The sequence below is a fragment of the Anarrhichthys ocellatus genome, unplaced genomic scaffold (assembly GCF_004355925.1).
Source record: "Anarrhichthys ocellatus isolate YVR2014 unplaced genomic scaffold, GSC_Weel_1.0 scaffold12, whole genome shotgun sequence".
Taxonomy (NCBI): Eukaryota; Metazoa; Chordata; class Actinopteri; order Perciformes; family Anarhichadidae; genus Anarrhichthys; species Anarrhichthys ocellatus.
The window spans coordinates 7,845,074-7,862,178 of NW_022280042.1; the positions used below are offsets into that span (position 1 = coordinate 7,845,074).

Sequence of the window (17,105 nt, forward strand, 5' to 3'; positions counted from 1 at the left end):
GCACGTTTATGTCCTTACCGCAAGATAGTCAGTCGTTCCGACAATTTTGAAACTTTGAGGGTGAGAGAGACTTTGCCGAGTCATTCTGATAAGCAGGCCTCACACTCACAGGACCTTTACTCGGGCACCTTTGGACTGTTATAAACACTACATTTTTTACCGTCAATGGTGATTTCACCATAAGACAACTTGAGCAGATTTGTATCTCGGTTCCCTTTTTGAAATATAACGCAACATATAAAGAATACCCCTTTGTAACAATTCATATAGAAGCGTATGTATCTGAAAGTGGTTTTATGTACGTTTTAAACTCCCTATAAACACATTTTCTCCCCTACTTAGGGACCAGGACTTTCAAGTTTTGCTGTTAAATATTAAATAGTTTATTTCTATATCTTCACCAGGCTTCCTTATGATGTTGTAATCTGACTGTAAATGTAGCCCCATTCTGACATCCTCTCTGACATTTTCCCCAAATAAATCAAGGTAAATATGACTCAAATTAGTTTTTGATGAAAACCCAGCTAATTGTACGGGTCGGAACCAGTCGCGTGAACGCAGAGGAGGAGACAGAGTCAAGCGCGTGGGCCGAACATTATCTTTCAGCCAATCAGTATCTCCGGGGCGGGGCTATTCGACATTTTTATGATTTTTTTTTTATATTTTTTGTACGACTCCCGGTACCGTTACCTCGTGTGCTGAAAGGAACCACGTAACACGCACCTAAGCCGACAGAAATGCGAGACGAGAGCGGAGGGAAGTTACGCCACGCAGTCCGGAGCGACCGTTTTGTAAAGGGGGGGGAAGTTGAAAGGGAAACCACCCTGCGGGTGCAGGTCCCACCATGGGAGAAGTCAGGAAAACCAAGACTAACCCGGCAGCGACCGCGAACCTATTGTCCACGGTAGTTTTCTGGTAAGTCGACAGAACGCCTCGGATGGGAACCGCAGCTAGCTTCTGTTAGCGGGCTATTTAAAAAAAGTGTTGCAAAATGTTTGGTCTTCGTTGTCCTCAGTGTCATGAACGTATGACTAAGTTATTATTAACGGGAAACAACCATAAGTGAGTAGGTTCCTGTCAGCTGCTTTGGTTACTGAAGGTTTTTAGAAGAAATGGTCACGTGTGTCATCTCTCTGTAAAACACGTTGGTCGCTGCTGACATCATACTCGTTATCGAAACAGGTTAACTGCTGGTATTGTTGACCACATGGATCACCCTTAATATGTAAAGAACTTGAAGTGACACCATTTAATCAAATGCATCCGACAAGTGTGCATTCATGGCTGCAAGTGCAAATTTTTAAACACTGTGCTCATCTCTGTCCAACTCCATGTTCTCCCCCCTGACTCCGCCGATCGTTTCTCCGTCAGGTGGCTCAATCCATTGTTTCGCATCGGATACAAACGCAAGCTGGAGGAAGATGACATGTACGAAGTGCTCCCGGAGGACAGGTCGGAGAGACTGGGACAGGAACTGCAGAGGTAGAGAGGTCCTCCAAAATCATCTCCGGGCATGTAATCTATTACCGTAGTACACTGTCACAAGTTGTTTGCAACTTGGCATCTGCACAGGATTCACGTCACCGGTATCTTAACGAAACACTAACTTAAGATGAGTAGAAGTACATTATCACTATGTTATTATCGGTTAAAATGCAGTTGAAGAGCTCAAATCCAGAGCTGTTGAAAGAGACAAAACGCTCAGTCGTCACGTGATTCACACAGACTTCAGCACGTTTGCGATTTCGAAAAATTGCGCTCTATTGCGACATGGAATTAGAATTTGATTAGTCATTCATCCCCAGTAGGTTGCAGTTGCAGGTTGCAATAACGTCCGTTTTCGACCCTGAGTCATACATTTCCTGGATCGTCAGGCGGCCGCCGTACACGGTTCACATTGTAATGTTTAACTTCAGCAGACGGACAATTTGTCAAACAGGTTAATGATTCAATGTGTGAACTTAACTCTGTTTCGTAAAGCCTCGTGTTTTACAACACATGCAGTGCAGTTTGGGTCCAGCTTCTGAACACAAACGCACACACCCCCGAAACAAGCCCCTGCGAGGCAGCCAAAGATGCACTGGTTGTGTCAAATTTTGAAGTAAAAGTAATCCTCTTGGGTCTGTTGTTTAGTCTAGAAATGGACCGCACGGGGCCCAGTTTTTGAATTTGACACACAGCTCTTGGTTACTTGGTTGTTTCACGGTCTGTATTCGAGCAAGGCTGTTCAGTAGTAATCCAACATCTCATCGTCGGCCATTTAACTGACAGTGAAATCTGAAATTATCGGTCAACAAATGGGCGTAAAATCCCGCCCTCGAGGACTGCCTGCTCTGTACCAGTTGGTCTGTATTCATGCACAGTGCGAGTCAAACTGTTCAAAAAGAATCTTGTGTCAACACTGTTTTTCCAGTGATTTAGATGCAATCTGTTCATAGAGCTTTGTTGTGTTATTGTGTGTACACAATGTGTATCAAACAGCTTCTTCCTCTGTGCCATAGACCTCCGTTGTTAAAACACATCAATGCTCGATTGCTGCCTCACAGGCTCTTATGACACAATAAGAAAACATCACATAACATGGCGTCTTTATACGGCAGATACTGGGATCTTGAGCTCCAGAAGTCTACCAAAGAGCTGCGCACGCCGAGCCTCTCAAAGTGCATCGTTCAGTCCTACTGGAAACCATATGCAGTGCTGGGATTCTTTACTCTCATTGAAGTAAGTGTTTGACGCTTTGGGAATGAGGCGTATGATCTCTGAAATCATTTTAGATGCAAATATTCAACCCAAAACTAAAGAAACAAATATTTAAATGTGCATATCGTTGTCCCGTGCATCCTTGTAATTAGTGTGTCATGATGCTTATCAGGAGGCCATCAAAGTGATCCAGCCCGTCATCTTGGGGAAGATGATCCTGTACTTTGAGAATTACGACCCGCAGAACTTGACGGCCCTCTACGATACGCTCGGCTACGCGGCCGCCATGTCTTTGTGCACCATCGGCCTGGCCTTGCTCCACCACCTCTACTTCTACCACGTCCAGAGGACGGGCATGAAGATCCGAGTGGCCATGTGTCACATGATCTACAACAAGGTCAGTTAGGTGGGGACAACTTGCTTGTGCTTCTTAAAGGAGAACATAACAGCTCTGATCTTCATTGAACGCTGCTCATTTCAAATTGCAGATCTGTACAGCATGTAGCTCCGGTAGAATGGACAGTGTTTGTGATATTTTAAATACAAGTGTTCGTGATTCCTCACTAATGATTCCTGTATTTTTCTCTAGGCTCTGCATCTCAGCAGTTCAGCCATGGGAAAGACCACCACGGGCCAGATCGTCAACCTCCTTTCCAACGACGTCAACAAGTTTGATGACGTATGTGAATTTTAAGTCTCTTAGAGGGGGGGGAAGCAGAAGGGTTGCTATTTTCATTTTGCAGGTCACCACTTATGAAACATCTGAGTTCTGGATACGGTTATAGCTGCAAGATGAGTTGGTTTGATGGGTGTGGTTAGAGTCTCATGGCAGCACCGCATTCCCTCCAAAACACCCTTCTCTCTCAGCTGAAGGCTTTGTGGCACCAAACCCGCTTTGTCTCGCTGGAGTGTTGCGTTTGGTTTTAATTAGTGAGTCAGAGGCCGCTGTTAAATCTGTACTTTCTTGAGGGCATTTAGTTTCTTGGCACTGGCCTCTTTATTGAACCCTGTCACGCTCTCATGCAGGTTTTAGGCTTTTGAAAGTAACCCGTCCTGTACAAACTGGCGAGAGTTAAGCAGACACGTGACCCGAGTGATCACTGAAGTAGTTCCGTCCTGTTCTTGCACATTTCTTTCTTTCTTTCTTTCTTCTCCTCATTCACAGTGAGTTGTCCACAACAGGTGACTATCTTCCTGCACTTCCTGTGGGTGGGGCCCCTCCAGGCAGCGGCGGTCGTGGGCCTGCTGTGGGTGGAGATCGGCCCGTCGTGCTTGGCGGGCATGGGGGTCCTCATGTTCCTGATGCCTGTGCAGACCATGTTTGGAAGGCTCTTCTCCAAGTTCCGGTAACACACACACACACACAGTCAAGCTGAGACCTGCAATGTACAATGGTTGTGTAATATATAAAATCAGATAAAAAGACAGGTTAGGCACTGTCGTCGCATTGGTCGAACCTGATTTGAGTTATTAATAGCTTTAAATGGAAGTAGCTGTTGTCATTGCAGTTTTGTAATATATATAAACTGCGTAGGAATTGGTGCACGTTTGCGATCACACAACCTCATTTTGAAAGTTTGCCAACGTCTCTTGGGTTTTCCAGCAGCATTTTAAGCAAACGCACGTTTTCTACTTTCCTTCACAGGAGTAAGACGGCCGTCCTCACTGACGACAGAATCCGCATAATGAACGAGGTGGTGTCTGGAATGCGGATCATCAAGATGTACGCCTGGGAGAAGCCCTTCGCCACTCTGGTCTCCGAGGTCAGAAGGTAAAAGCGTCACAGGCTTCTTAGGATGTTTTTAGATCAAAGGAAGCGTTTAAAGAGCCACTGGCTCACCAAACTAATCTGTTTCATTGTTGGAATGCTGTTAAGCATTCCAACTATTGTTATCCTGTTTCTCTTTATTCAACTTCTTATATTTCTTCCGCCCATATTTTGCTACTTAACTCCTTCCACATTTTTTAAGCTACAGAAACCGTTCAACTATCAAAATGTTCAGCTCATTAAGGACACGTGTGCTATGACTTTTCATATTTCTAACCTTTAAACTTTTTGAATTATTAAGCTTTTTGCAATTTTTTTTTTTTTTGAATGTGTTTCTATGGAGAAAATGTTCAAATCCTCTTCAACTTTCAAATCCTTCAACTTCCTCATACTTTCAGCTACAGACACCATTTAAACTTTAAAATGTTGAGAAAACCCTGATCTATTGCCGCATTATTCAGCTTTTTGATATCTTTTATACTTTTTGAACTGTCCCATTTTAACTTTTATGATTTCTTCACTCCTTTTCTGACTTTATAATGGGTGTGTATTGCGCAGTTTAGAGTGCGTGATGTCACCGCTAGAGTGAAGAGCAGCTTGAGATTCTTGTGAAAAAAACATTTGTATTTTGCCACTGTGTCCACAATCTTCACTCTTCATGCATAATTTCTGGATGTAAAAGTAGCTAATCTTGTCCTTGTCGTAGACAAATGACTGTGGAATCCCACAAATTTACACATTTGGCACAGAAGCCTGTAATTGAGAGGAAAACCAACTTTCTGCTCCATAGACACCAATGTTAAATTTTGCTTCAAAAACATCTTCCACGGAACACGGTACCCCATTTCTAGATCGCCAGTTCAGCCACATTTTTTTACACTACAGACACAATTTTTACAGGATCTGTTCTTCAACTCATCCTTCCTCTCATTTATTAATATCGGAGCAATAGGAGCTACGGTTATGGGAGTTTTGAGGATTTGTTTGAGAGGTGTTGGGGGCAATTGTGGCTAAGTGGATAGCAGGGCCGTCTTTCAATCAGAGGGTCGGCGGTTCGAGCTCCGCTAGTCGCATGTCGATGTGTCACTTAACCCCAAAATTGCTCCCGTAGCTATGCCTACGGTGTAGAAATGTGATAGACTCTGAATTGTAAGTCGCTTTGGATAAAAGCGTCTGCTAAATGACTGTAATGTTATGCTATTACTGCTACCATCAATATTATTACTACCACTATTACTTATACTACAACTGCTACTACTACTACTGCTATTCATGCTACTAAAAGTAGTAATACTACTACAGCTATTAGTACGACTGCTACTAGTACTACTACTACTGCTACTTCTTCTACTGCCATTACTATTACTACTATAACTACTTCTACTACTACTACTGTTATATTAAATACTACGACCAATACTACAGCTATTACTATGACTACTGATACTACTTCTTCTACTACTTCTTCTAATTACTAATACTTCTACTACTAATAATACTTCTACTACAACTACAACTTCTACTACTACTACAAATATCACTACTGCTGACATTTTTTAAGCCACAGAAACCATTTGAATATAAAGATGTTCAGCTCTTTCAGGAGAGGGGTGAAATGACTTTTCATATTTGTAATCTTTAAATTCTTTGCAATATTAAGCTATTTGCAATTTTCTTTTTAATGGGATCTCTATGGAGAAAATCTTCAAATCCTGTTAAACTTCTTCAACTTTCAAAGCCTTCTTCTTCCTCATACTTTCAGCTACAGACACCATAGTTAGACATTTCAACAAGAAGGGTTTTCAGCAGTGCAGTTTAAATGCTTTCAGGCTTCAACATCTTTCAGACGGGTAGTCTCCCATTTCTTCATTTTCAGCAATTTTTTTACAATTAATTTCAGCTTTCAGCATTCCAATGCATTTTCAGCAGGAAATGCATTTTCTAGTTTATCTTATTTTGCTAAATGTGTGATGGTTTGTGGTCTTGCCGCCCGCTCTTAATGCCATTAGTTGCAGTAAATGTTGTTAATAGCAACAAGCAACAGGTGTTTTCAGTCCCAGTGAGCCTGCAGGCTTATTACACAGTGGTAGAAACCCTGAGTACTGGTCCTGTTCTCATTGGATTGAGCCACTACAAGCTGTGTTAAACATGAATGAACATGTATTGTTAGTGATTCTGTTTGACAACGCTGCCTATGATTCAGGTTGTGCACTAGTGGCATGCTGTTCCCGACGCTCCCTATAAGTGGTTGTTGGAACTTTCTGTGCCCTCTCAGGAAGGAGATCTCCAAGATCATGAAGAGCTCGTACCTGCGAGGCCTCAACATGGCCTCCTTCTTCTGCGCCAGCAAGATCATCGTCTTCATCACCTTCACCCTCTACGTCCTCCTGGGCAACACCATCACTGCCAGCCGCGTGTTTGTGACGGTGTCGCTGTACACCGCCGTGCGGCTCACCGTCACGCTCTTCTTCCCGAGTGCCATCGAGAAGCTGTACGAGACCCGAGTCAGCATCCGCAGGATTCAGGTGCGATTTGATACGGTTTGATTTAGTTTTGGGATTTTAGAACAATGGGTTTCAGTTAGCGTGGTGTTCAAGGTCTTGCCGTGTCTATAGGAAAGCCAAGAAAACGCTGCAGCTCTTTGTGATATCTCAGTTCAGGCTGCTGACCTCTTATCTGCTGATGTCACATGGCTCTAATCTGAAGGTCCAGCTCTGTAAAGCCACAATCTTGTTTTTTATAGAGTTAACGTGACATGTACTTGTAAACCAGCTAAACTTGTACTTAACATTACCTAATGATTTACCCGACCCCTTCTGTGTTTTTAACTTTAATTTATTTGTTTTTGTGGTCAAGGAGTTCCTGATTCTGGATGAGATCGTAAAATGCAAAGCTGAACTGCCACATGATGAGAAGGACGCCTCAGTGGAGATCCGGGACCTGGTCTGCTACTGGGACAAGGTCAGATACTGTTTCTGACGGAAGCATTCGTCACACATGATGTGTTCAAGGACCGTGAGAAAAAGGAAAATCCGCCCATTAATGATGTTTTTTTTACAGCTTCTGGCTGTGAAAAATGGTGCAGATTTTGCGATCATGTTAAGAAAACGTGCTTTTCAATCCTGCCGGTGGGTTTTGGGTTCAGAGGGTTAACAAAATGGTTTGAACATTTTTTACCCCGGCCCAACGAGACAAGCAGAAACGGTATAGTTTGTATATGTTTGTAATGTTGTGTAGAAACCTGATTTATGCTTTAATGTTTGAATGTGTTTTGAACCCCTGCAGAGTCTGGACGCTCCATCTCTGCAGAACCTCTCCATCAGTCTGAAGGGCAACCAGTTGTTGGCCGTGATTGGACCAGTGGGAGCTGGAAAGGTCAGATATCTACTCGCGTCATCGTTTCAGATTTAGAAAACTCGAATAAGAAGCTCGGGTAGTTCGTGTGCACTTTCCACGTCTTGCCTTTTCTCGTATTCATCCAGTCGTCGCTGCTGAGCACCATCCTCGGAGAGCTGCCCAAAGAAAAGGGGGTCCTGGAGGTGAAAGGTCAGCTGACGTACGCCGCCCAGCAGCCCTGGGTGTTCCCCGGAACCATCCGCAGTAACATCCTGTTTGGGAAAGAGCTCAACCACCAGAAGTACGAGAGAGTCATCCGAGCCTGCGCTCTAAAGAGGGTGAGCCTTCATTTGATGAATACCTCCATTACACGAATCTGCAGGACACAAAGTACTTGTTCAAATGAGATAACGGACTGACTCATTACATGCTAAATTCATTCATTCCAGCCATTAAAAGTATCTTGCTTATGTTCTAAAGATATTTGTAAGATTTAGATCAGGGCCTTTGTGGTGATACATGGATATTAAGCGACATAAGCCGAGGCTATGACCGATATCGGCCTGGAGGCAAACTGTATTTAGCGACAGTGTTATACACAAAGGCATCCCGCAGCAGAGGCCCAGCTGAAGACTGCTGAGGATGGTTACAAATGTCCTCATGTTGCATCGAGGCTTCGCGTTAGCACGGTGTCCCAGCTGGTTAGATTTCCCAAGCGTTCATAGCACCAGAGGTCGACCTATGATTCGGTCTGTGTAACCTAGCGAGAGGAAAGGTAACCAGTTAATGAATCACTTGGGACTCCTGTGATTCTGTCCACTTATATCTGAATCTAAGCTCACCTCTGACACAGAGCAAACACACTCATCATTGTCTTCGATTGTACCTTTCATGTCTGGCACACACACACACACACACACACAACCTTGGACTTCTGTCTTTGTGAGGGCACTCCTTGACCATAATGTATTCCCTAGCTCCTTACTCTAACCTAAACCTACTATTAACCTGAACCTTAAAACCAACTCTGTCCAAAAGTGAGGACCAGCCAAAGTGTCCTTAATCTATTAGTCCTCACAAAGATAGCTGAACTAGTACACACACACACACACTCCCTCTAATTGAAGCTTATCTAGAAGCATAAACCAAGTCCATCTTGTTATACGCGGTACGTAACGAGCCCGGCGGTGTTAAAGTAAGAACAGCAATATGCTGACTCACTGGGTGTTATCCTGTTATTGTCCGCTTGTGTATATGTGTAATTTGAAGCTGTTTTTTTAACTACCCGGGGGGATTACATGAGGGTGAGAGAAAAGCTAGATTTGACCTGTAGAAACCGGCTTTCTTGGCCCTGAATAAGCCCGATTTTTGTGTGTGTATTTGCATGACACAGGCAGTGCTGTGACATGTTTACTGTTATTAAACTAAGCTTTTACTTTAGTTTAAAACGTAAACTAATGCTTTTCCATTATCTGCCGATTGTTCGATTAATTGTAGAAGTAAAGGTTTAATGGTGTTGTCTATGAAATGTCAAATTGGGAAAAATATCCGTCAACAAAATAAACATTTTCTGATGTGGTAAATTATTTCAGGACCAGTTCAAAACCCAAAGATATAAAACAACTCGGGAGCCTTTTGTGTGCACCAGTGTACTGTGATGTGTGTGTTATCCCACATTACAAACCTATTTACACATGCTTGATAAGATACAAATGCAAATGTGAATTGTCAACGCCTGTGTTATGCACACGGTTATCTTTGCTGCGTGACTTCATCAGGCTCAGCCCACTTATACAGGACACTTTGAGGGTTCATTCAACCCTTACACAGAGCTAGAAATATCTAGAAACATTCTAAAAGTCTGACGTTATCTATACCAAAGAACTACATTTACAAGATTTCATTTGAACACATCATATAATCTACCTCACGCTCAATACTCAATATGGCCACAATCCAGCACATTGACCACACAAGTTCATTGTGATCCCTGTTCTGCTGGTGTAGGACCTGGAGCTGCTCCCAGACGGAGACCTGACTCTGATCGGGGACCGAGGAGCCACACTCAGCGGGGGACAGAAGGCTCGAGTCAACCTGGCGAGGTAAGAGGACAGTCCAACACTGACAATAACCTGAAGGCTTTTACTCTGTGAGGATTAGAAAAAGGCATGACGACTTGTATATATTTTTATTAGTACAAAATATTGCCACTAAGCAGAATATATAAGCAAAGACTGTGTGACATAATGTACAACAAGATTAAAGTTGAGATCATATGTTTTTGAGCACTTTTATTCAACATCATCATGACGACAGCGGTTCAGAGCAGCTTACTTGCTTTATGAAATGATCCATCAACACACAGAAACAGTAAATGATACAGACGGAATCTCAGCGAGTCATCCAACGGCAAACGCCAATTCTACACATCAAAGTGTGGTTCAACGCACCCGAGTTGCATTGTGGGTAACGTCGGCGCCAGGCTATTATTTCAAGCGTTCCTCTTTGTCAATCATCCTGATTTTGATCTATTTCTATAGCACATTTAATACACAGGACATTCAGTGTGCTTTACATAAATGAAGATGGAATATGATCAAAAGATAGTACAAAGTACATCAAATACTAACTAAACAGAATAAAGACATTGTAAAAACATTTAAATTAATATATTTATATGCCTTTTTAAAGTTGATAAAGATAATAAGTACAGATATTTGTGTTATTTATATTCAGAAATATCGAAACGTATGAGAGGACGCCAGCATAAAAGCTGGTGTGGTTCTTCCTGCTGTCGGTAACACCAGTGTGTGTCTTCAGGGCGGTGTACCAGGACGCAGACATCTACCTCTTGGACGACCCTCTGAGCGCCGTGGACGCCGAGGTCGGCAGACACCTCTTTGAAAAGTGAGTGATTGTTAAGAGGTCCATCAGTCTCATGTTCCCGTACCAGAGCAGCAGGAGAAGGTTCGACACGCTGTTGCACCGCAGCACAGGGGCTTTATCTGATCTACCGAACAGGAATATACTGGAGCGCTGTGGTCCACACCCTCCGGAGGAGAGCTTCAAAGCTGGAACGGGAAGCCGTCAGCGTTGGATCTCAGCGGGAGAAAGTTCCTGTAAAAACTTGCATTATTCAATAAATACTGAAGCCAGAAAGACAATTGAAGTCGGCCCCACTCTTCCTGTTGGACTCTCCCGCTTGCATACCACAGTCCCACTACAGCTACAGTACATCGACTTGGGATTAGTTTCTCCATCTAATCATTAGACGCACAGTATTACAGGTTAGTGCTGAATCCTGAGCCGTTCTCTGCTCCATGTCCATGAATCAGGTGCATCTGTGGCCTCCTGAGGAACAAGCTTCGGATCCTGGTCACCCACCAGCTGCAGTACCTGAAGTCAGCCGACCAGATTGTGGTACTCAAGGAGGTTGGTATTCATACAGTAAAGTAAAATAGTCCCCATGTACTCGGAGATGTAACCCTTATGCCTCACTGGGGACATTCAATGCATTCTACAGACCCGGGGCCTCATTACAGGAACATGTCCTGGCTGCTTGTCCTGTTTTAACTCGAGTCTTGGGAAGACTTCCTGGTACAAAGTGTGTGTTTGTGTTGGCAGTGGTGATGTAAACAGACACACAGGTGCGGAGTATCCTAACTGTGTGTGTGTGTGTGTGTGCGTATCAGGGTCACATGGTGGCAAAGGGGACGTATACGGAGCTGCAGCAGTCCGGACTGGACTTCACCTCCCTGCTGAAGGAGGAGGAGGAGGAGCAGCCGCCTCCTCAAGACCTCCTGATCAGGACCAGAACTCTGTCTCAGAACTCGCAGACCTCCTCCATCCAGTCGGTCAAAGACGGAGACCAGCTACCGGTTTGTTCTTCATCTTTTCATGTGACCCACACACCCCAATGACCTTTACTGAATGGTTAGGGAAGAATACAATTCATTAAGAGTGTCAGTTGGTCCTGCGGTTTGTAATCATGCTGTGTGATCAAGAGTTAATCCGCTGCTGTCCACACAGGCAGAGACGGTGCAGACGGTAGCAGAGGAGAGTAGCGCTGAGGGAAACATTAGAGTGAGTCTGTACGTCAAATACCTGAAAGCTGGAGCCAGCGTCGTGGTTCTGCTCATCGTCATACTGGTGAACCTTCTGGCTCAGGTCAGTTCATTTCACTGTTATTTCTTGTTCTACAGTTCAGTGAGGACGTAATAGAGTTAGCTGTCCTCTCTGCATTGAGATTCAGAGAAACATTGAACTATAGCCTGTTTGTTTATCCTCTAGGTATCGTACATCATGCAGGACTGGTGGCTGGCTTACTGGTAAGTTTGAAAACCACTGAACATTAATCATCAGCGTTGCTTTCATTGTTTTTATGTAACTTGGGAACATCTTGACTGATCAGGGCTGAGGAGCAAGAGAAGCTGAACGATAACAACAGCACCGTCATCCAAAATGGACTGAATGCCACCGCAGAGCTGAACACCACCTTCTACCTGGGTGTTTATGGAGGTAATGTGACAGCATGTGTTGTACTGTGTGTACTGTGTGCTATCTCAGAGGTGTAAAGGAGAGCATTCTGCTGTTTGTCTCTACAGGTTTGACTGTTGCCGTCATCATTTTCGGCTTCCTCAGGAATATGCTCCTGTTCCACGTGCTGGTGAAGAGCGCACAGTCTCTGCACAACCGCATGTTCACGTCAATACTCGCGACACCGGTGCGCTTCTTTGACGTCAACCCCATTGGTGAGTTCAAACATTACAGATAGCTAATATATAAGCTGATATTGGTAGTGTTCTGGGCATATTGACTCAAGTTATTCCTCTAACACTATTTTACACTTTGTATTTTCCCCGGTCATCTTTGAGTTCAGTGTGTAGTAGAGAAACAAGGAAAAGGAATGTACTGCTGTGGACGGATAAATCATGAAAGACATCAGAAGATTATCCACTAAACGTTATCGTTCCATAGTATGATATTCTATATATTCTCTCACCTCAGGAAGAGTCTTGAACCGCTTCTCAAAGGACATCGGCCAGCTGGATTCTAACCTGCCGTGGACGTTTGTGGACTTCATTCAGGTGAGGAGGAACTTGACAGCAGAAGAGCCTCTTGGTTATTCAGTACAGCAGCGCATGGTTGGGTTCAAGATCATTGTATGAAAGTTATTTAAAATGAGACGGCTGCTGCCACTCAGACATATTTGAATAGTGTGTCATCCTGTGACACTGCTTGATTCATGGCTGCAGCCCGACAATCAACTAACAGTTCCCCAATCCTTAAAATAACCTGCGAGACATTTCTTTGACATGCTTTTTAAACTTGCAGCTGTTCTCTCCCATTGTGGCTCTTTCCATACATGTCCGGTCATGTCTGAAACCAGCATTAGTAACCAGTTTTTCTCTCTGCGCAGGTGTTCCTGCAGATTATCGGGGTGATCTGTGTGGCAGTGTCCGTGATCCCCTGGATCCTCATCCCAGTTCTCCCCCTCCTCCTCGTCTTCATCTACCTGCGTCGATACTTCCTGCAGACCTCCAGAAACGTCAAACGCCTCGAGTCCACCAGTAAGTGTCCCACACAGACCTCATAATGTGTGCGCTGTATGTTAGTGAGTTGTAGGGGCTTTTTGTTGATTGCAGCTTGATCTTCCCTGCAGCTCGGAGTCCAGTGTTCTCCCACCTGTCGTCGTCTCTTCAGGGCCTGTGGACCATCCGAGCCTTTGGAGCAGAGGAGAGGTTCCAGAAAGTCTTTGACGCACATCAGGACCTGCACTCAGGTTCTCCTCAGTACTTTAGATTTACTGTTTTTAAATATGAAGCGTTTGAGTTCGTCCTGTGTTGATGACGCGTTTCCTTTTCTTGAACAGAGGCCTGGTTCCTGTTCCTGGTCACCTCTCGCTGGTTCGCCGTCCGTCTTGACGGCATGTGCTCCATCTTTGTTACCGTCAGCACCTTTGGCTGCCTGCTGCTCAGAGACCGTAAGGAAGACTTTAAATCTAAACATTCAACACTGAACATTTCTGACTTTGTGGTGGACGGCAGTGAAATAAAACCTGGTTCTGTTAGAGCTGGACGCCGGCTCCGTGGGTCTGGTTTTGACCTACTCTGTCACACTGATGGGAATGTTCCAGTGGGGTGTCAGGCAGAGTACAGAGGTGGAGAACATGGTAAGATACTCCTTCTGTCTTTGACTTTATTTACAACTTGTATCTTTAGCTGAAGGATGTGTGTAATTCATTCAGGTGAGTTGGCCTTTCACTAATGTGCATAAAGTGTCCAAACATGTAATTTGTAAAGTTATTAATCACATTTAATGTCTGTTTTGTGTAACTAACAAATAAATAATTATAAAGATGAACCACACATAACAGAAATACACAATGAAATGAATGTGGCCGCTCTCCAGATGACGTCAGTGGAGAGAGTGGTGGAGTACACTGAACTGGAGAGTGAAGCACCCTGGGAAACCCAGAAGCGCCCTCCTCCCGATTGGCCCAAGAAAGGCCTGGTGAAGTTTGACCGGGTCAGCTTCTCCTACAGCAGTGATGGACCGATGGTTCTGCATAACATGACGGCAATATTCCGGCCCAAAGAGAAGGTTGGACATCTTTTGTTTGTCTCCAGAGGACACCATGTTGAAGCCAAGCTGTTCTGCTAAACCAGACTCTTCCTTCCTGTGTGTCAGGTGGGCATCGTGGGTAGAACAGGTGCTGGGAAAAGCTCTCTGGTCTCAGCTCTGTTCCGCCTGGCGGAGCCTCAGGGGAAGATCTACATCGACGGTGTTCTGACCTCTGAGATCGGCCTCCACGACCTGCGCCAGAAGATGTCCATCATTCCTCAGGTAAACATCCGCTGACCTCCTCCTATTGTGTTGAAGCCATAGAAATAAGAACGGAGATTCCCACTTAACAAGTCCTGGATAGTGTGTGCTCGTAGTACCGCCTGTCCCTTTTTATAGTAATAATTTATTTATTTTGTATACTGCTTTTAACGGTTCTTTATGTGGTAAAAACAGCAATAACAATAGCTAAGTATGTATGTATATAATTGGTGCAACGGATCATAGATCAGCACAAAAGAAAACTTGTAGAGATCCCTGATCACCCTTCAACATTTCTAAATCCTTTTTAGAATAAAGTCTCTTAAAGGGCCAGTGTGATATAATAATAACCAAGAGTTTAACTCTGTTCCCCAGGACCCGGTGCTGTTTACGGGCTCCATGAGGAAGAACTTGGACCCTTTCAACCAGCACAGTGATGAAGACCTGTGGAAGGCTCTGGAGGAGGTAAGCATCCACTCGGCTCACAAGAGTTGAGTTTCTAGCTCTCATTGCGTCAGACAGACACTCACTCCGTGTTCCCCCCAGGTGCAGCTGAAGTCTGTGGTGGAGGAGCTGCCGGGGAAGTTGGAGACGGTTCTGGCCGAGTCGGGCTCCAACTTCAGCGTGGGCCAGAGGCAGCTGGTGTGTCTGGCCAGAGCCGTCCTGAGGAAGAACCGCGTCCTGGTGATCGACGAGGCCACGGCCAACGTGGACCCCAGGTACTGCCCAGACGGCTCGCCTCATGATATACCTGCTATATGCCAGTGTTCAGTGGGGGACAGACTCCTTTAATTCGTCTTCATTCATTGTACTCTCTGCAGGACAGATGAGCTGATCCAGAAAACCATACGGGACAAGTTCAGCGAATGCACCGTGCTCACGATCGCTCATCGCCTCAACACCATCGTAGACAGCGACAGGATACTGGTGAGTCAGAGTACCCTGTTAATATAGCAATGCCTTTCAATACTGGCTCAGACATCTCATATGACCCTGAAACACACATGTGGTGCAAGTGTGTAAATAGCAGCAGCTCTAACTTGCCTTGATGTTGGGTGCTTTCAGTGATGCCAATCACAGACCTGAAACAAAATGGCATATTTTGTAAATCCAACTTAAGTTGTTTCACTTGATGGACAAAAAGTAGGCGCTGGGATGCTTTTAACTGAAGATACAACAAATGTGATTTTGTTTCCAGGTTCTAGATGCAGGGAGAATTCATGCCTATGATGAGCCTTACACCCTGCTGCAAGATCCAGATGGGATCTTCTACAAAATGGTGCAGCAGACTGGCAAGCAGGAGGCAGCAGCTCTGCTAGCGGTAGCTAAACAGGTGAGAAACCTCTTTGTACACGTTTTAAAATGTGACGCACTTCTATCTTAAGCCAATCTTACTCTGTAAACGATGTCTTTTCAGGCGTACGACAGCAGGAGCCGTTCTAACATACCAAACGGACATTCAGAAACGGCAGACGGTGAAGTTATGTTTGAGACCGCTCTCTGAGCTCGGGGAGTCTCTGCTTTGCCAGAAGACTTAAAATGTGCCTGGACCCATACTGCGCTCCTCCCTCCCTCCACCAGGTGGCGTCTGAAGAGGCCTCACTGTGGCCTTGGAGCCAAATATATGCTGTTTCCTACAAGCAGAGCAAGCTTGGAACTCACTGTTGAAATAGATCACTATTTATTTTGTATGCTTCATATTTATCTCATGTTAACAAATTGCCTTGGAGAATTACTTTTAAATGGCCGCATACTCCTTACAGAACTGTAAGTGCCTTATTTCCTGTTGGAAGCACTTTGTACATGTTAATTTAACCAATAGTAGCACCTATTGATCACTAAATGTAAGAAAATAAGTCTTTTTTTACGTTGATGTCTTGTTCAAGCTTTACACTTCGTTTTTATACTGTTCACTATGCTGATTGAAAGTTTACAGGTCAGGTGACAATCAGAACACAGCTGCTACAACTGTTCATTTCTGTTCAAATTATTCAACACTTAGTTGTTGTTTCAACTGTCAATTTATCATGTAAAATGCTGTATAAACATGTACAAATCATAATGTCAGCAACTGTCTTAACTTGAATAAAATACTCTGATAAAATTAAACCTGTATGAGTCAATGATGTACAGAACCATATTGTGACAGTTTGCATTACAATTGACATCACATCTGCTGCACCCTCTTTGTTTTGCAGCAGGTCTAACTCTGTCCAGAACCTTAAGGCACAAATGCCCCAAAAAATAAAGTTTTATACATGCTATGACCGTTTTATGATTTTTTTCAAAAAAGTCATAGTATAGCATGTCGAAGGATGATCTTTGTGGGTTTGACATCAACCTCATAATAATCAAATAAAAACACACACACCTCAGGTCTTCCGTCACTCTGATCAGAAAGGATAGTCTACTGTTTGGCTTTGCATGTTAATATTCCACTGCATCTCACAAGTCAAATATGTTCCGAGAAGAGTTC

At 44.1% G+C, this 17,105-nt stretch overlaps 1 protein-coding gene across 1 annotated transcript; it reads left to right on the top strand.

Moving 5' to 3' along the window:
* The first annotated feature begins 679 nt into the window (after positions 1-679).
* Positions 680-16,738, top strand: abcc4 (ATP binding cassette subfamily C member 4 (PEL blood group)). The gene is made up of 31 exons (XM_031852090.1): positions 680-915; positions 1,372-1,482; positions 2,601-2,721; positions 2,873-3,097; positions 3,290-3,379; positions 3,883-4,046; positions 4,346-4,471; positions 6,744-6,993; positions 7,325-7,429; positions 7,754-7,843; positions 7,951-8,142; positions 9,812-9,906; positions 10,625-10,711; positions 11,140-11,236; positions 11,497-11,682; positions 11,834-11,971; positions 12,095-12,132; positions 12,216-12,322; positions 12,409-12,555; positions 12,812-12,891; positions 13,224-13,374; positions 13,467-13,586; positions 13,677-13,787; positions 13,876-13,976; positions 14,216-14,407; positions 14,495-14,650; positions 15,005-15,094; positions 15,176-15,348; positions 15,451-15,556; positions 15,828-15,962; positions 16,047-16,738. Exons 1-31 carry the CDS (start codon positions 845-847, stop codon positions 16,131-16,133), a joined length of 3,942 nt encoding a protein of 1,313 aa, XP_031707950.1. The 5' UTR covers positions 680-844; the 3' UTR covers positions 16,134-16,738.
* Positions 16,739-17,105: the final 367 nt, after the last annotated feature.